General features: G+C 47.4%; 2 protein-coding genes across 5 annotated transcripts; both read right to left on the reverse strand.

Moving 5' to 3' along the window:
• Positions 1-708: 708 nt before the first annotated feature.
• mmaa (metabolism of cobalamin associated A) lies at positions 709-10,490 on the reverse strand. 4 transcript variants are annotated; one of them, XM_061275035.1, is made up of 7 exons: positions 10,246-10,429; positions 9,799-10,149; positions 9,560-9,682; positions 9,270-9,440; positions 9,089-9,174; positions 8,864-9,013; positions 709-2,229 (listed from the first exon to the last, which is right to left on the reverse strand). In XM_061275035.1, the coding sequence occupies exons 2-7, from the start codon at positions 10,142-10,144 to the stop codon at positions 2,098-2,100; spliced, it is 1,008 nt and encodes a 335-aa protein (XP_061131019.1). In that variant the 5' UTR covers positions 10,145-10,149; positions 10,246-10,429; the 3' UTR covers positions 709-2,097. The 4 variants fall into 4 exon arrangements, with proteins under 4 accessions (XP_061131019.1, XP_061131018.1, XP_061131017.1 ...); XM_061275034.1 differs by lacking the exons at positions 709-2,229; positions 10,246-10,429 and adding exons at positions 6,835-7,424; positions 10,470-10,490; XM_061275033.1 differs by lacking the exons at positions 709-2,229; positions 10,246-10,429 and adding exons at positions 6,835-7,424; positions 10,436-10,477.
• A 462-nt stretch (positions 10,491-10,952) lies between these two features.
• smad1 (SMAD family member 1) lies at positions 10,953-19,178 on the reverse strand. The gene is made up of 8 exons (XM_061275057.1): positions 18,859-19,178; positions 17,484-17,554; positions 14,765-15,269; positions 13,884-14,123; positions 13,693-13,809; positions 13,172-13,396; positions 12,837-13,093; positions 10,953-12,764 (listed from the first exon to the last, which is right to left on the reverse strand). The coding sequence occupies exons 3-8, from the start codon at positions 15,162-15,164 to the stop codon at positions 12,621-12,623; spliced, it is 1,383 nt and encodes a 460-aa protein (XP_061131041.1). The 5' UTR covers positions 15,165-15,269; positions 17,484-17,554; positions 18,859-19,178; the 3' UTR covers positions 10,953-12,620.
• Between the last annotated feature and the right edge of the window lie 249 nt (positions 19,179-19,427).

The raw sequence follows: 19,427 nt of genomic DNA on the forward strand, positions 1-19,427 counted from the left end.
TCAAAGATTAAATGAAAAGTGCCACAACTTTCTGATTGGCTGTTTGATCTGTGACGTCACTTGAACAGTCCATTAGGTACACCACCATTTTCAAGTGTACCTGATAACAGGCCACTTTATTAGGGAAATATTATGGTCAAAGGTCACAGGTGTCAAGCTGTAGTCCTCAGGGCCGCATTCCAACATGTTTTCCAAGATAATGGCGGTGTACCTAATGGAGTGTCCATGTGATTCCCTCGTTAAGCGCACCTGCGTGAAAAGTTTTAGCTCCTTTCACGTTCTGCAGAAGCTAAAACTTTTCACGCAGGTGCACTTAACGAGGGCATCACATGGACACTCCATTAGGTACACCGCCATTTTCAAGTGTACCTCATAACAGGCCACTTTATTAGGGAAATGTAATGGTCGAGGTTGAACTGAAAGTGAAAAGTGCCACACCCGCCCTCACCCCCACCTCCTGATTGGCTGGTTGATCTGTGACGTCACACGGACACTCCATTAGGTACACCACCATTTTTAGGTGTACCTAATAACTTTATGCATTTTTTGTACATGTCAAGAATGTGTATTTGCTCTTTATTTTAGGAGACACCAACACATATTACACAACGTAAAACACATACATATTGTCATATAAAGCAGTTACCCAAATGTCAGATTTTTGTTTTCATGCACAGAAAAATTAAAACAAGGAATAAAACACCAGACAAATTTTAACAGGTTTTAATGCTTATTAAAATAATAATAATAAAAGTAAATTTCAAACCAGCAATCTAATGTGAAAATGCAGTAGATACCGTTTTTTTCCGTGTATAATGCGCCCCCATGTATAATACGCACCCTAAAAATGGCATGCTGATGCTGGAAAAAAAGCCTGTACCCATGTATAATACGCACCCAATTTTTATGAATTTTTTTTAATTTTTAATTATTTTTTTTAATTTATTTTTTTTAAGTCCCAATGATCGTCACACACCCAGGGAGGCAATGGGTCCCATTTTTATAGTCTTTGGTATGGTCTTAACTAGGCTGGATGTAATTTCTTTTTGTTGGCGTTGATTTCTCCGACTGCCCGTAAACGCACCACCGCGACATCTACTGGTTGAAGTCATATGACCTGGAAAAGGAACGAATCACTTTAGGGAGGTATTTGTTCACTCTCGTTCACTGAAAACATTTGTTCTTTTGAACGAATCGTTCACTCGTGAGCCGACACTTGCACGTTCCTGGCCAGCCAAAGGTCAGCACTGCCTAATGAAAACAGATGAAGCAGAGATAAAGTGTTTGGCGACATTAAGGGAGTCATTCATCAGCGTTAGCCCCTGCGGCTATGGAACACCTTGGACAGGAGCGCTTGCTTCCTTTGCAGCGGGTTCATTCACATTAGCTTTCCCGCTAGGCGAATGTTACCTTGGGCGCTATGCTATCCCAACATATTCTAAAACATGCGTGTTAGCTACACGGACGACGACTCTTGAGACAGCTCCACGTTTTTTTTTTTTTTAACAAGTGAATGGAATACTAATGAGGCCATTTGCACCCGATTTGGACACAGAAATGGTTTCAATAGATCAATAAAGAATTTTTGTATTAGTTTATCTGTAAGACATTACACAAATAAAGAAGATGAAGGGCTATATAATTAATATTAGAAAAAAACATTGAGTTTACATTTTTATTATTTTGTAAAAGAAATGTATTTATGGATGGATGGAGTTTTTTTTTTTTGGTTAGCTATAACGCAATATCCTGTCCGTCAGAGGTGGCGACTAATCGAGAAATTTCTCCGCTAAGTTTTTTCATCTCAGGTCTCCACAAAGAAGCCTTTTTGACAGCATCTCGGCCGTCGTGGACCGATTGCGCGTTAGCTCTTTTTTTTGTTAGCAGGTGCGCGGCTTTATTACGGTTATGTGCCGTCACGGGGGAGTCTGAGAGAGAGAGAGGAGCTCCCGCTTGTTTGCCAAAAGTGTAATCCCGCTGTGACCCGTCGCGACCCAGCCGACTGAGGAAAGCTGCTTAGACATGAGCTCGCGTCGGCGGGAGCTCCCAGCAAACCCTCTCCCGCCGTTTTTTTGTTGTTGTTGCTCCACTGCGCGCTCACTTCCACGTGTTTATCTCCTCTTTTTTTTCTCCCATCACTGCTTTCACACAGAGACTCTGCAAAATTGCCGATCTGGAGCCGTAAGATCCCACATTTCCTTGTGATATTGCTGCATCTATCTGGAGTATCTGTTGACACATATAAAACAACAAAAATGAGAATTGCTGTCCACACAACGGAAGGGGAGCTACTGCCTATACTACCTAGGTGGAAAATTACCAGGTCGACTTAATAACTGTATATTAATATAACTGTATATAATAATTGTAGTGAATACAAAATGGCAGTCTCGTTTGACGAATAAATATACACATGAACAGTAACAATTAGCTTTATATACAACAGCATGAGCGTTAAAGGCTCCTTCTAGCGGTTGATCGTGGAATGACACCTTAAATAAACGTGGCAGAAGGAAATAGTTTTAAACTGTAAAAAGCAACAACAAACCAACTACCTGGGGCGGAGGCTTGAGACAGGAACATTTTACAGCCGGCGTCCAAAGGAATAGATGACTTGAGACGAAAGCGTTATGACAATTTCAAGTCATATCTCAAGTCACCACTGTAACTTTTTTATTGATGACAAGATGGAGGCATTTTTGTTCAAATGAATGAGTCACCGGGTGACTTTTTCTCCCCTTGAAGACAATTTCTTTGATTGGGTTTGGTGAACCTCCACTTTTTATGAACTACGATAATTAAAAAAACTTCATAAAAAAAAAAGGTTCATAGATGGTGCACCTCTGGGATATCCACCAATGACAGACAATACAAATACCTTTCTAGTACCTATAGTACACTATTTATGGCTTGATGGGTAAAATGTAGGCATCTATTTGAGGGAGGATTTAATTTCCTCAAGTAGATGACACGCAGGAAAATCCCCAAGACGACTGGGCCCAGCCCAAGAACTTCCAGGAGAGATTAAGGGAAGACTACGAGGTCAAGACCAAACTAATCAAGCTTCTCATTTTCCCGCGCCGACTAATGAAGTAGAATGCCGACTCCCCCGGCTGACCTGCCCCTCCCTCCCGCACCCACCGCGACTACTCACAACCCAAGGCGGCCAATCACAAAGCAAACGGAATTACTTTTCAACGTGCCCCCTAAATCTTCCAAGAAAACTCCAGAAGAGACGAGTTTTACGGCGGATACGCGGCACTGCTGCGCCTGATGAGCCTTCTAATGATTTCATTAACGTTAAGTGAATCAGCCATCTTCCATCAATTAAAGCAAAAGCCGCACAGCCATCCATCTTCCAATCAGGAATCCCTTCATCCGTCTTCATTTGAAGAAGAGGCTCGCTCACGTAAATGAAACGCCGTCCATCCGTGGCTTTTTTGGACAACTAGTTGGTTAAGTGAAAATCAGCTACAAGACCTGCGTCGCTGTGTGATTCCCAGCCCCGAGTTGTTAAAACGACAGCGTCGTACTTAAGATATCATCCCGCAGCTCCAGGAGAGGAGTTCACACGGCCAACAGACGACACCTGTGCTTCCCCACAGTCGTGCCAGCCAAGGCCAACGTCTGGCCGACAGTTGGCGGGGCCAGCGGCGCGCCTGCTTTCGGAGCGTCTGGCGCGGACAACTCGCCCATCTGCCCGTTGCCGTTCGCCGCTGCCCCGGCTTGTCCGGCGAGGACAGAAATGTGCGGCGCCGCCCTGGCAGAGCGCCTCCGAAATGTCGCTCGGCTGTGACAAAACCCACGCTGGCCCCGGCGCCCTTCTCGCGGCGCTGCTGGCAGCTGCCCGGGATCAAACAGAGAGCCGGGCATGCGAGCAACCTGCGTTGGACTACCGAGGCGATACATCTTGTTCTGGCCTAAAAGGACAACATAGCGAGCAATTACCTTGACAGATGCCTTAGCATAGCCCTCACTTTTTTTCAAACTGTTGATTAATAAAATATTTTTTTTGTTGAGTCTCTCAGTGAGGTCTGGTAGGAAATGGTTCTTGAAACTCATCTGATTTTTCCGGGGATTGCTGCGGTAGTGTAGGCCATCCTAGCGCAAACTTAAACCCTCCTGTTATGCTGAGGGTCAAATTTAGCTAACTGTAACAGTTGCAAGCACGGCAGAGGTGGTTGAGATGATTGAAATCAATTCAACTTTGCATCTCGCCGTGTTTAAAAAGAGGTCAAAGCAAATTGACTCGGAGGACAAACACATATTTCCCGCGTGATATATTTCCTGTCAGCGCAGCAAGCCGCGCGAGGTTATTAGCAAGTCGACCGCTAATCGATAGCCGGCACCTTCACCGAGACAACCGCGCTGTTATGATAGCGCACAATTTTTGTCGCGGAGAAAATGTAAACCAGATCAACATTTGGCTGATGAACAACGTTGCCTGATGGAAACGTGGCTTTGGACTTCATCTGAGGTTGGGAGGGGGCTGACAGGCAGAGCCAAACATTAGCTGGAGTGTGTATGGCTCAGTGTTACCTGTCATAACAGGCACCAGTGTAAGCAGGCCACTGGGCAGCCAGAAATAATAGAGACTGGCAAGAGGGCAACGAGGGGTCACGCACATCAGCGGAAGAGGAGGTGGGGGATGGCGAAGGGGGGGGAGGGGGCTTCAAGGGACTCATGACGGGAAGAGAGCAAGGCTTGCCAAGACTTAGTAGCAGAAACAAAGCTCCCAGACGTTTGCTCAAGCTTTGACCTTGGCGGGATGACGGATTACAAGTCCCCCTTTTCTGGCAAGGATTCAATTTTGATGGCACTTTAGCAGTGACAAAAAGGAAAATGTTTCGCAATTTGGTGCGGCCGATCGGTCGGATAAATTCAAATTTGGGAGCAATCGGACGAAATCTCAAAGGCAAGTTAGCTTTTGAAGGACTCTTGGAATCGGACAAAAATCAACCGAAATGGTGGTTTCCTCTATCTCCAAATTTAAAATGTTTGTTCTTTTTCCGCTGATCTACTCATGCTAAACATGTCTACCAAATTTCACGTCGCCAGGAGTAACTGGCTTCGAGGGTTGACTTTCCAAAGCGCAATGTTCACCAAACGTTTGCTTCGCCGGCCGGGTTATCGGCGGAACGGGGGTCTCGGCCGCCAATTAAAGCTGCGGATTAAGACGTGATTGCCTTTCGTGTCCTGCGGAGGCGCTGCCCCCGCTACCACGAGCGGCGTTATTAAAATGACTGCTGCCGGGCCGTCACCAGCCACGCCGCAGGGTGTTCAAAAGTAATGGCGACACACATCATCAAGCTTAATGTCTTGTAACCAAGATTTTATAATAACTATTATGACAGACTTGCCAGTGGCACAAAAGGGAAGTATTGGGATGGCGCCCAAGCCGAGCAGACTTTCGTGGCGCCCGAGCAGCTGGATTTCATTAATTGAGCGCTGGCAGCGTTGGCGGCAGGGGTGAGCCACCGCCGTCCACCTCGATATCATCTCGTAACCATAACTACAAATAATTATACACTCGAATCCATTACCGGGGGTCAATCAAGCTCCCCGATCAGTTCTCAAGTCCAATTACCGGCGTGGAGGCTCGGTACGCGCCTTCTTGCCGAAGGGACAGCCCCGCTAAATTACACGCAACAAACTCCCTGCAGTGTTGTCATCTCAACAGAATTAGCCAAAGGCTTTTACACATTAGATTTTAAAGTTCTGCTCTCCTTTTTACACTTCCCCATCCAGAATGCATGTACCAGCTCAGTGGCCTAGTGGTAGAGTCCGCCCTGAGACTGGAAGGTCGTGGGTTCAAACCCTGGCCGGGTCATACCAAAGACTATAAAAATGGGAGCCATTTCCTCCCTGCTTGGCCCTCAGTGGAAGGGGTGGAAATGGGGCGTTAGATCACCAAATGATTCCCGGGCGCGACATGGCTGCTGCTCACTGCTCCCCTCTCCCCCAGGGGATGGCCCAAAACACACGGGGATGGGTTGAACGCAGAGGACGAATTACAGATGTGTGTGACGATCATTGGGACTTTAACTTTTAACATGCGGGTTCACAGCTGCACAAGTGGCTTAAAAAGAAAAAAAAAGAAGAAAAAAGGTGCCTTTGTGCCACGGTAATGGCAGAGATGGGTCGCCGGGTCTAATGACTCCATCCGCATTCAGCAGGCATCCTGGTCAACGCGCGCCGGCGTCAACCCACAGGAGTCCGTTCAAGACGTTGGGGGGCGGTTGTGAATTTCCAGACAAGGTAAGCACTTGTAGAAAGGCAAGGATAAAGCATAAGAGTGATTGATTATATGTTTTCACCTCTGACTGACCCAAATAGAAGGATTGCTGGAAGATGGGCGTCATGGAGGCTCCAGGACGTGGGATCCATTTAGGCGAGAGTGGAACTAGGGCGACCTCTAGTGGCAAAAAGATAGGAGCGTGAAATGCCATACACCAGCAGATGCAGTGTTGTTGGCCAGTTGGGACGTGCACTTACATTTGAAGGTGGGCTTTTTAAAAATTCGGTATAAAATACAGGCCATAGAAAAATCACGAACCAAACAGGAGGGCCATCAGTACAAAAGAATGTGCACCCACAAAAGTTGTAGTTCCCAACCGGTTTAACTTAAGACTTTGAGAGGGGAGGGGTGGGTGGTTGTAAGGACGAGGAGAAGGGAAACTAACTTTTTCTGTCAATTAAGGCCATAAAGAAAACACCACCAGCAGGTACTAGTTAGCCCCAAGGACAACATGAGTAGCCCACGGTTGTGTTCTAAAATGAGCTCACTGGTGATGGCACACAGCGACTTCATGATAAGAATAAAAGTAAAATAGCTTGTGTTCGATAGACACTGCAATTTTATTACTGTGCAAGATTTTTGCTCAGTTATCATACCATCAAAATGTAATATTGATGCCTAGTAGTGTATTTTGTCGCTCAAATCCTTGTTGGAGAGCAAGTTGTGTATTTAAGATAAGCCCTAAAGAAGTTTAGGTTCATCCCAAAAGTGATTCGTGTCGTAAGATTGTCCAAGTTTCAGTCTACAAATACGCACGTCTTCCATTTGGATAGGCTGTCAAGTCTTGAAAGCATCCATTGTACAAGCGCCCTCTACTGGACGAAGCCCTCACTGACTACGGGGACGATGACACAAAGGCCTTGAGGAGCAGGTCGGATGCCAGGCCCGGCGAGATGTCCCCCCGGGTGACAGTCTCCTCCAGGTGAGGCAGGGCCTCCCGGACAGCGGGGTGATGTTTGAAGTGGGCCAGGACATTCTCCTGGATCAAGGTCCACATCCACACCTTTTGCTGGGCCCGTCGGCGGGCCTGCAACTCGCCGCTGGCCAACATGGCCTGCCGGTACGACTCCATTATGGCCCAGACCTCCGAGATCCCCTCAATGCTGTCCGAGGACGCGCGGACCACCTGACGATATGAGTGGGGCGTGAAATCAAAGCTGATACCAAAATTCTTGGCCAAAGTGTTGTGCCTTGTGAGAATTCCCGCTAGCGACAGCGACTTTAGAACATTTAGAATGATTTTTCAAGGCCCACAGAATATTGTGTTTTGCGCAACAACCACGGAACAAAAGACTAGATCAGGGGTCCCCAAACTTTTTCCTGTGAGGGCCACATAACCTTTCCCTTCTCTGATGGCGGGCCGGTGTCAGTTTGTAACAGAAAAAGTGTGACGATCGTAGGCGAGCTTAAAAAAGTCATTGTTTTCCAGAAAGCCACACATAACCAAATAACGGTTATTTAATAACCCTTTCCAGGTTCTTTACACAAAAAAAGTCAGGAAACTAATAACACTATTAATGAAATAAATAATAACTAAATAACCCTCTCCGAGTTCTTCACAGAAAAATCAGGAAATAAATAATAACTAAATAACTCTCTCTGGGTTCTTCATAGAAAAAAAACCATGGAACATTAACTTTCTGTTGTGCCATGCACAATCTTAACAGATAAAAGTTCAGCTCAGTTGTCAGAGCAGAACCTCTCTGACACATATGAGCAGTCGCTTAAAGTTCTTGTGTTCCTTCCTTATAATCCTTTTGTAGGTTCCAGTAGGCTTGTAGACACCGCTGTCTTTTTTGTTAAAGTTTGATAGTGCGTCATAGTCTGGAGTAAAATTTGTTGTGGCAATTCTTAGGCGAGATCCGAGGTGTTGGTCCGTTTACCTCGATCTGTGACGGGTAGATGTTGCCGTTCATGTGGCTGAACGTCACGTCGCGTACGTCGAGCCAAATTGGCCACTCTTTTTTAACATTCGGCACTCACTTCTTTTTTTCGGGCCACTCATTTTAATGGAAGGATTCCAGGGGAAGGTTTGTGGGTGGCTTTAGCGCAAAACTGCATCTGAAAGCTCAGCGCGCGAATTACAAGAATGCTGTCGTCACAGCCCACGCTCTAAATTCGGGACTGATACAAATAGAGCGCGAGTGCGCCATGTCCGTACACGCACTTGTGAGTGTGCACCGAGCTTTCTGACACGGCTTCCGGTAGTAAATGCGCAAGCGAGCGCTTCCCCATCTACTGGGGAAACGCAGTCATTGCAGGCAAAATGACCAAAAAAAAAAGTTTAATACAATTTGTTCAGGGTTGGCGGGCCGGATTGAACGGTCCCGTGGGCCGTATCCGGCCCGCGGGCCGTAGTTTGGTGACCCCTGGACTAGATGATAACATGGATTAGTTTCACCAAAAAGACCGGTTTCTCAACAAAAAGGGGAGATATGACTGTGGGTCAGAGGTTGAGCTGCACTGTATTTGTTTGCAAATAAGATGGCCGTATGACAATTCCACATCCTGTCCCTTCCTTAATGTTTGGGGTGTGAACCGGGAATACAAATATGTACCACTGACCTTGGGGTTCCAGGACTTGGACTGCCGCCGGAGCAGCTTCATAGCGCTGGTGTATTCGGCCTGGATCCTCCTGGCTGGTACCACTAGGTCTCCATCGGACTTGGTCACGATCACCAGGTCAGCCCTTTCGATGATGCCCCTCTTGATGCCCTTCATATTGAACGATCATTTAGTTCCGTAAATACTGTCGAGTCGTGCGAGCTCCGGGTAACGTTTGGACATTACCTGCAGTTCGTCGCCTCCTGCTGGCGGAATTAGCAACACAAACATGTCAACCATGTCCGCCACTGCAAATTCTGACTGACCGACACCTGAAAATAAACATATGTACATTTTGAGTGAACTCTGGGAAGATAAAGAGAGAAGCAGCCGATTGTGTCGACTGTTTGTAGACTGCACATCGTACCCACAGTCTCCACGAGGACGATGTCGTAACCGGCCCCCTCGCAGAGGACTACGGCTTCGTTGGTTGTCCTGGTGACGCCGCCGAGTGTCCCCGACGTGGGCGACGGCCGGATGAAGGCGTTCATGTCGCGGGAGAGCTCGGTCATGCGGGTCTTATCACCCATGAGGGAACCTGAAAGTAGGAAGGTGGTCTCATAAAATATACTCGTATCATTCTTTTGAATCAGAAGTGCAATCGATAATCGACAACTCATCAATTATTGCCTTTGAAATATGAGGCTGAGACGTTACCTCCTGTTGTGCAGGACGATGGGTCAACTGCCAGCACTGACACTTTATGTCCACGTCCCGTCAGCATTTTGCCCACCACTTCGATGAACGTCGACTTCCCGGCTCCCGGAGGACCTGAGAGACCTTTGAAAATTGAGAAGAATGCATAATAAATAAAAATATATCAATCTTGAAGAACGGTGTCACTCTTAAGTTGAGGTACCAATATACCACAATAGACAAATGAAGCAGTCACAAACCTACTCTGAAGGCAACCGGCTTGCCACCATTGCAGCTCTCCTGCTCCCCCTTGTAGGCCAGCACCCTCTGTAGCAGCACCTGGGCCAACTCCTTCTTCCGTGGATGCTGCGTCTCCACCAACGTGATGGACTCGGCCAGAGAAGCTCGCTGACCTCCGATGAGGCCCGTGTAGAGTTTATTCAGCAACCTCTGCTCGGCCCCGCTGAGGTCATTAATGTGTTGGTTCAAAGCTGTGCTCACAGCCCGCCATGGTCTGCATAAGGACTTGGACACAGTCTTGGGGTGACACAGGCAACAGTGGGTCGTAGTAATGTGGCGGATGAGCGGGCAGTGCAGAAGTCTCATTTTACCTAAAAGAGAAAAAAGTGAGTGAGTTTCTAGAAAAACAGACATTAAACAGAACACACAGCCTTTAAATGTACATACGACATGCAAAGTGGAATTACCGGGCAATGTACGGCGTCACAATATGAATAAACAAACTATCGAAAGCTGTGGTGTGTTTTCAAGCTTTAAAACGGCACACGTAACGTAACAACAATGTGGCATAGACTGCTACCGGTTAGTTAGTAAAACGTCAAATTCGTTAGTGGCTAAAATATATAAACTAAGTGCCACACTCAATATAACGCTGACCTCGGGACGAGCTCCGTGGAAATGATTGGCTCACCTGCTTCCTGGTTCCGGAGGTGTCGCTTTCTGTTTCCGGTGACGTAGTTACCTCCGTCTCCGTTTTTTTGGGTCGTTTTATAATTTTCAGTATTAGAAATAAATACAATAAATATATGCATATATTCAGAATCAAACATGATATTGATTGTACATTTTATAAATAGATAACATATCAAGTATAATGCCAGCGTTCGATTAACATGACCAAGCGACGTGCGCAATTGGCGGCCATCTTAGTAGGGGCACTATTAACCGAGGTTTTCATGCCATCAATTGACACGGAATACGCTGACATTTTGCCCTCACAATTGTCATAATTGGCTCGGGTAGCTGCACTGGGTAGCACGTTCGCTTCACAGCAAAATTGCTAAACGGTGACATTTTACACCAGTAGATGGAAGAAGAGGCCCATTTTTCTTTTGGACTCCATATACTATACTATACACATATACTGATGCATAAATAAAGACAATACTAAATATGAAACACACTTATTTTAATACTCTAGTAGAATAAAACTGCTTTTCTGGGAGTTTGACCAGGCCAAAAAAAGTGGAAAAACAGCAACATAAAAGGAAGAGGAAACACGTGAAAAGTGCGGACAAAACCAACAAGAATGTATGGAGTATAACGCCTATCAAAGAAAATAAGAACAGCATATTTTATTAAAAAAAAAAAAAAAAAGATATGGGTGGGCCTTTTGTGAAATGATTTCAATTAGAATATTTTCATGTTAACAGTCCTTGAAAACATCCATCCATGATGTGTCTTTAGTTTTGTTGAATACAGTACATGCTTGGCCACGTCAATGCGCCGTCTAGTAATACACTAACCAAATTACGCATGGCCAAACCAGACAACACAGCACCATTGTCTAAAGATGAAGATATCTAGAAACACTATTTAAACCTAAGTCCATGGGGGAAACCACAAGAATAAAACACGAGCAACATTTATTTAATAGCGGAAATGCCTTTTTCGTGCAATGCCCCCACCTCCTAAATGTCCCTAATATTCTCTTGAGGAAATGCTTGAAATTTCACACTGGTCATCCTTTGAGTCTCCTTACACGACAGAAGAAAATTCTACATCAATGTCTTTGCATTGGAGCGTCCGACTGCAATTCCAGTGACCTGGAATGTCGCACAAAAATAAAACACTAGTAACAACGCGTGTGTGGAAACGCGGTTCCACCATGCAGGACGGTTCAGTTTAGGAGCAGTAAATCCTGAGCTGGCCTTTTTGTGAAGAGAGCAATTGTAGCTGTCCAAAATGTTGTATTTGTCCAGTTGGTGTGTGTCAGCCATAACCTGCTTGGCTGGGTTCTGTGTGAAAGGCAAAGTAGGGTGAATGCCAGGCTTGGACGGGACCTCTGTGTAAAAGAGGATTTTGTTTGAAAGAACCGGTATGGACGGCATTTTCGGTATTTAGCATTGTCTTGAGCCGGCGTCAGAATCTGTTTACGCACTCTACTAGCACTGGTTTTACGACACTTAACTATTCTTACGCGTTCAAATGTACCTGTGAATGAAACAGCGAAACTTGCAGTCTTCATTCTCGCCCGCGTCCGTTTTCATGTTTGTCCTTAGCTGTTCATAAAAATCATACAGTACAATATAGTGCACGTGGAGCCTTTGGCCACGTTGTGCAACTTGTCTTTAACAGGAACAAACGGCAGCTGTGAAGGGAATCCAGCATTTCGTCGGGGCGTCATACCACACTGTCACAACTTGACAACGGCAAAGCCAAGCTTGGCGTTCACCGCTTTGAAAAGGAGGGAATACGTGTATGGGGGGGGGGGGGGGCATGCAAGCAACGACGAAAAAAGGAGACGAGTTTGGAGAGGACGCCTGCGCTCACCAAGAAAGAGTGTGACGCTTGGATTATTAGTGTTGGTCACAAAGATCAAGTTTCTTCCAGTTGCATGAAGCTCTCTCTGCTCGCTCCTCTCCCAGTTTGGGTTATGTGCCCACAAGTCCTTCAAGTAGAACCCCCAGGGAGACAACCGGCCTCCTCGGCAGATCCCAGAGCAGCCGCTTGTGCTTCAATCAGACACTTTATCGAAGCGAGGCAACGGGGTGTCGACTGCTCTGGGATCTGCTCGTCTTGCCACCTGGGCGAAAACGGCCGGGCTGACCCCGAGGAAGGTCTAGGACACGGACGATATGGGGTTGTGGGGGGAGCCCATCTGCGTTAGCACCTTGTCCAACCACTGCAGGGGACCGTGGAGGTGGATCTCGATCCAGCAGGGGGTGCTGGTCACATCCTGGCGGTGGTACTCGGCACCCCAGCCCTGAATCAAGTTAAAATCTCTTTCAATGACTGACCTCCTGGCCATAAGATTATTTTGAGCGCCAGTACCGACCTTGACGAAGCTCATGCGGATGGTGCACATCTTGGTGAGCTCGTAGACAGCCTCGAAGCCGTGGTTGACCGACTGGGCCAGCAGCTCGGCGAACTCCTGGTTGTTGAAGATCTTCAGGCTGCAGCCGCTGGGGATCTTGCAGACGGTGGTGGGATGGAAGCCGTGGTGGAAGTTGCAGTTGCGGCTCTGGACGAAGATGCTGCTGTCGCTCAGGCACTCGGCGTAGACCTCGCCGCCGACGTAATACAAGTGGACGCCTGAGGAATCAGAGCGATTAAGTTGATGGATTTGGTCTCATGACAGCCGCTGGAGCGGCATTTTGCGTCCCGCCGCACCTTTGCCGATGTGCCGCCGGGTGTTCTCGATGGTGGAGTTGCGGTTGACGTTGGAGAGCAGACCCAGGCAAAAGCGGTTGCGGTTGTTGGAGGGATCGGTGAAGCCGTCGACCAGCACGCTGGTGGACGAGGCCTGGAAGGCCTCGCCGACGCGGTTGTTGAGCTCGTAGTAAACGATGGAGCACCAGTGCTTGGGCTCCTCGTAGGCCACGGGCTGCACATCCACTGCGGGGAACACGAGCAGAGGTCATGCGCAGGCACGCTCTCGGAACAAAAGAAAGACGAGTTGTGACTCTTCTCATGTCAGAAGAAGTGTTATGCACTGCACTTACTGTACTTGAAAGTCTGTGAACTGTTTTTGTCAATTGTTTTGAAATTGTTTTCAAAATAATTTTTTGGCAGTTACTTGAGTTCGTACTGTTTGCATTTTCGAAGTAACTAAAACTAAGAAAAACGATCAAACCCTAACTAAATAAAACAAATGAAATGACAACTTTTGTTGTTGTTGTGGCTACAATCACCTCCCCGGTTGTTAGCCTCGATCGGCAAAGGTGGCGCCATGAGGTTGGTGTCCATCGCCAGGGGGCAGTCTTGAGTCATCGGCTCCTCCGGGGGCATGTAGGCAGGAGGGGGCGTCTCTGCAGCGGCAAGAAAATAAAGAGTTAGATGCCATGTGGAGGGAAAGGAGGCAAAGCGGCGGCGAAGGACTCACCCGGCATCTGGAAGGGGCTGCCGGGGTCGGAGCTGGACGGCGAATGCGGGAAAGTGGCGTTGCTGCTGTTTCCGGGCGAGTGGGGGAAGGGCACGGGGTTGGCCTGAGCGAAGGACTCGGGGAAGGTGGCGTTCTGGGGCATGTGTGGCTCGTTCTGCTGCAGCGGGTTGCGGAAGCGAGGCAGCATCGTGTGCTTGGCGTTGAACTCGCTGTTGCGCGGTACCAACACGGGGGGCAGCACTGCAGACAAAACGGTCAACGCAGTTTAGATGGGACGTGAACGCTTGAAAATTGACAGCTGATGCGGAATAGTGCAAATTGATTGACTGGAAGTGTGTATGTAAGCGCGTGTGTGTGTGTGGGGGGGGGGGGGGGTCATGTGGGCAGACAGGTGGCTGTGGGTTTGGCGTCTGCTGCTAAAACAAAAAGTGTGCGAGGCAGGCTCCGAGTCTTTCCTGCAATTGTCCGGGGACGGTGGTGGACTTTCCGTTCCAAGCATTCTCCAAAAGAAGAAGGAAAAAAAATACACAACCCTACGTTTGTGCTCAAAGATCAAACAAGGTTTGATTTGTCACACAGATAAGGTCAATTATCGAAACAAAAGAATGCGGCTAAGGTGAACAGTGTGTGGGTTTTAATCGCCAAAGTCATGAAAACAACTAAAGCGATTAGAGCGAATGAAACGGCGGATTTACTGGAAGAAGATGAGAAGCAGCCATTTTGCCACTTGTTTATCCACCAAACTCCATCTTCTTGACATCTATATAATTCTCCCCTGTGTCCAAAGCGGGACACCAAGTTGAGCGCTTAGCACTTGCTAGCAGCTAGCCCGCTATATGCGTGCGTCACTCGTTCCCAAAAGTGAGTTTGAGCCTACTGACCTGGGCTATCCACCCGTTTGTAGTGGTACGGGTTGATGCAGACGTCCTTCTGCTTGGAGCCGAAGGGATACTCGCAGCACTCCAGCGCCTTGAGCTCGTGGTGGGACTGCAGGTCGGGCCAGCGCCACACGCGGCAGTAGATGACGTGAGGTAGCCCTTTCCTGTGGGACACCTGCAGACGGCCGTCCAGGGAGCGGGGGATGGTGACGCAGCTGCTGGGCTGACCGGGGCAGCTGAGCGCCCGCTCCAGCTCCTCCATGGCGCCCTTCTTCTTCTTCAGCTTCTTCACCAGGGCGTCCACCGCCTTCTCGGCCCACTTCTCCTCCTCGTCGCCTTGCTTCCAGCCCAGCAGGCGCTTGACGGCCGGGCTGGTGAAGGAGAAGAGCGAAGTGACGTTCATGATGGACGGGGCGACCCTCGCGCCCGCCTTCTCCGGGTGGAGCGGCAGGGGGAGGGGGGAGATCCTTCAGGAGAGAATCACTGGGGGAGATAGTCCTCAGATTTTCTGCAAGAACACATCATGGAGATCAGTATCTCAAAACGAGACAGCTGCAAATATGCCACGTGGATTCTTTTTCACCCGACTGACTCGAGTTATTTTGGGTGAAGGCCAAATTTTTCTGCTTCTACTGTATCTCATTGAGATAGCAAAAGAATGCTTCGGAGCTATCAAAGGAAGTCCAGCGAGCGGCCCGCCGAGGAAAATATGAGCGACCACACCGACACTCGGCCCGAGTAGGACAATAAGGAGGAAGCGCGCGGTTAAATCTGTCCATTCGTTTGACTCCCGAGGGAGGGGGCGGGCGGGGTGCAGAGAGCACAGCTCTTAAAAGAGAAGACGGTGCGAAGCTCTTTGTCATCTTTTTACATTTTCTACGCCCGCAAGCGAGTGACTCATGGCTCAGAGCGCATCACTGACAGTAAAGCCGGCGCTATATTGTATTTCCCACCGGCAGGATGATTAAGAATGCCCCTTTAGTTATTCTCGGTCCCGTCAGATTATGGGATTAAATTCCGATTGCTATCTTTGTCGGGCGGCACGCGTGTAGACGAGGCGGTAATGACAAACGGGGGGGGGGGGGGGGGGGGTTAAATATGGCGGGAGCAGGTGCTTTTTACAGGGTGTGTTGGTCACTTGCTAAAAAAACGACCATCCTGACAGGAACGTTGGAGCTACGTTTAGCTCGGCTTCCGAAATGACTGTCTTGGCTACCGGAGCGATGCTGCGCAAATCCGCAAGGAGAATGTGCGTCAGGGGTGCTTTTGTGCCTCGAGCCGATTCTGAACAGATGCCGAACGTGTTGGGGAAAGTCGGGAAAAAAAAATCCTCGCGGGCCATGTGGGACGAGACTATCAGCACCGCCGCGGGTGGAGCAACAGGAAACAGATGCCGTGGTTGTGTCTTCGCGTCTGTCAGCACCATCACAACAAGTTTTTTTTTTTTTGCTGAGCAGTGCAGTTTTTTTTCCACAGGTGCGGGGCGACCTGTGTGGGGGGCCACGTAATTTAGTAAGAATTTGTTAGCGTTGTCGCTAAACTTCACAAGCGGTACAGTAAAACATGGACATTTCCGGCATTCCTCTTATCACACAGAATAAGCAACTCTGTCCAACAATCAAGTGACTTACAAAGTGGAACTTTTAACCCTATGGGACGGTGGCAAAAAAAAAAAGTGCTGAGGTAAGCACATTTGTTTCTGCGCACGTTTGAAGATTCCAACAAAGGTGTAACATCTGCAGCACGCTTCCGCGTCCTCTATTGTGTTGCCGCTGCAGCTGGCCGCCCCATACATCTCCACCCGCCCTCGGGCTCTTGCAGGCCCTGATATGTGTTCGCCGGTGTTATCTGAGAGCTATTTGAAATGTAAATACGGCATTTTCCTCCTGTTCTATTTTTAGAAAAGTGCGCTTGGTCATTTGCTGCAGAGCGTGTAACACGGCAAAAACAAACTGCTTTTTGCTTTTCCTTCTTCTGGTACCTCAAACTCATACAGGAGCTGTTCCGGTAAATGCATACAGGTTGTGGAGCCAAAACTGACTCCAAACCACAACCACAACAATTAGCATACTGTCAATTAAATAGCTCAGGTTTGCCTGCGGCAGCCGTGGCCTTCCTTATAAAAGTTTACGTTTACGCCACAGTCTCGTAAAAAACACTCCGACATTGGCCACAGCAACACAGCGGCGCTTTTGGAGCGGCGTGCGAGCCCTGAGGATCGTTTTGCGCCGCTCCAGTGTCCGCTAATCAATTTAGGCCCGGCCCTGCGCGGGACGATGAGGCACTAATGATGCTCTCCAGCCGTCCTCCAAGTAAGGGGGAGGAAGCGGAGGTGCATTATAAAGAAGCTACATTATTTATCAGCAGGGTCCTGGACTGGGCATCCATTAGCCCCCCCGCTTAAGGGGGTCACTGGAGTGCAGGGAGAGAGAGCGATGGCGGAGGAACAGCTTTTATGTCGGCGTTAAGCAAAAGTGACAGTAATGACACACATCTTACGCACTAAGCGGGGATCGCTACTGATCTCGGCCATAAAGATCCTTCCAGCTACAGCTGGGCGATTGTGGAAAATAATCGATTGATATTGGAATGACGATGAATATAAACTATCATTCCTTGATTTCAAAACTTACAAAGAACAACCAGAAAATGAATCAGGAACAAGTAAAATAAGAATATATTAAAATAATAGCAATGAAGATGGATACATTCAAATCAATACCTGCTGTTTCTGCTGTGTTCGCCTTGGCCTCTTGGGGGCAGCGTCGTGCGGCGAATGCATGTAGATACACCCTTAAAATAAAAAGTAGAAGAAAGTCATGACTGAACTACAATAAGTCATTTTTCACACATTAGGAAATCTATCCTAATAATGATCAGAACATTAGCAGCATTGACTTTGGGATCATCCCACAGAACTCTACGACACGACGTCGGTGTCGATCAAGCGAGGTATTCCAACCACGTTTGGCACTCGTCACGGGAGTTAGCATCCTTAGGAAGGACACCTCAACGCGACACATGGCGGCCGGCGTACGATGTCGTCTAGCAAATGTTGTGACTGCCTCGCTCCATGCCGGAATGCCACAAACCTGCATTCGCACTGGAGTACATTTCCAAATGTTTCGTTTCAGGTATTCCAAGACAATTGGATGCCGATTTCGACCACAAAGGACGACAATTCGGTGATGGAAGGTCAAAATGTAGGTTCTTTCAGTAATCTGATATGTCACCTTCAATGATGTCAGTGCTCGCACACTAATTCCCTGACACATGATGAACACGCACAAGCATGGACGTGTATAAAAAATGTGCACTAAATTCCAATGAAGACCGGAAAATGGCACAAAATTTTATATTTTTCTTATCACAGACAGATAGATAGATAGATAGATAGATAGATAGATAGATAGATAGATAGATAGATAGATAGATAGATAGATAGATAGATAGATAGATAGATAGATAGATAGATAGATAGATAGATAGATAGATAGATAGATAGATAGATAGATAGATAGATAGATAGATAGATAGATAGATAGATAGATAGATAGATAGATAGATAGATAGATGGATAGAATTGACAATGATCCATGTTGGCATCCATTTTGTATATGAATCATAATGATTGATTACCTTTCACGTGAGCATCCATTTTGTCTACGCTAAAGGGGTTTGCTATTCCATAAATAAGGATTTCCAATAATAAATAAGACACAGACGTGCGTTATAAGGGGATAATTAAAGCAACCTGTCTAGAAAGGTTATAAGTGTAAAAGTAAAAGTAAATACCGTGTGAGCTGACTGGTGTTTTGATACATTGGAGTGTTGCTGGCAGGTACGCAAGTGACTTTACACACAGTAGAAGACTCACTGTTATCGATGTTACTGTATCAAAATGTCACTTTAATTCACTTTAAAATGGGGATAAACGTGCAACTATGGAGGCGGGGAAGAGGGAAAAGTTTCGAGTGGGAACCGTTAACGCGCTACTCTCGTACACAATTGCAGCACAAACGACGGGGGAAAGAGAACACCGAGAAATACGAGCATTTTAGTTCGCACAAAAGCATTTAAAAGAAAGTTGATGTTACCTTGTGCCAGTGTTGATGCGGCGGGCTTATCGTCTCCTCCACTCGCAGGAGCTCCTCGCGGCGGCGTGATTCGGCCTGGCGTCAGCCAGTCGCGGGGCCTCATCACCCTCCGCCCCGGCGCCAGTATCACGCCGCCGGGCCGCCTCCGACAATAACAAGACCTACTTTTTTTCCATACGCAACTCCAAAGCTTGTCGTCGTCTCATTCATTCACATCGTGCAAGTTATGCAACTGTGGCTCTGTCTCGTGGCCAAGTTTTAAGTGGTTGGCCCAGTTTTGGAGTCTTTTCACTCCTCCCTGTTTCGCGGTTAGTCCCCGTTTTAAAAACATAAATTTAAATGTGGGATGCGCATGTGGTTGTCTCATGTTTTCACTCATTTTCGAGCTCACATGGGAATAAAAACAATGCAAAGAGCATTCTTAAAATTGATATGTGATGTGCATCATCTTTTATTGATCTTTTCTTTCAATGGACATTCAACGGGCTGGATCAGTAGAATATGAAATTTTAATTATGATGGATTTTGGTGCAGGATGTCCGTCACAATTTGTAAAAATGTGTTGATCA

Source organism: Syngnathus typhle, linkage group LG3, assembly GCF_033458585.1.
Source record: "Syngnathus typhle isolate RoL2023-S1 ecotype Sweden linkage group LG3, RoL_Styp_1.0, whole genome shotgun sequence".
NCBI lineage: Eukaryota > Metazoa > Chordata > Actinopteri > Syngnathiformes > Syngnathidae > Syngnathus > Syngnathus typhle.

What these genes read in the sequence shown, in the direction of transcription:
- mmaa (XM_061275034.1), bottom strand. Translation starts at nt 10,144, where the DNA reads ATGAGACTTCTGCACTGCCCGCTCATCCGCCACATTACTACGACCCAC. An exon ending in ATCGTCCTGCACAACAGGAG is followed by an intron (nt 9,441 to 9,559) that starts GTAACGTCTCAG and finishes TCCTACTTTCAG; the next exon opens with GTTCCCTCATGGGTGATAAG. An exon ending in CCAAGTCCTGGAACCCCAAG is followed by an intron (nt 7,425 to 8,863) that starts GTCAGTGGTACA and finishes TCATATCGTCAG; the next exon opens with GTGGTCCGCGCGTCCTCGGA.
- smad1 (XM_061275057.1), bottom strand. Translation starts at nt 15,164, where the DNA reads ATGAACGTCACTTCGCTCTTCTCCTTCACCAGCCCGGCCGTCAAGCGC. An exon ending in CGAGGCTAACAACCGGGGAG is followed by an intron (nt 13,397 to 13,692) that starts GTGATTGTAGCC and finishes TGTTCCCCGCAG; the next exon opens with TGGATGTGCAGCCCGTGGCC. An exon ending in TCCGCATGAGCTTCGTCAAG is followed by an intron (nt 12,765 to 12,836) that starts GTCGGTACTGGC and finishes AACTTGATTCAG; the next exon opens with GGCTGGGGTGCCGAGTACCA.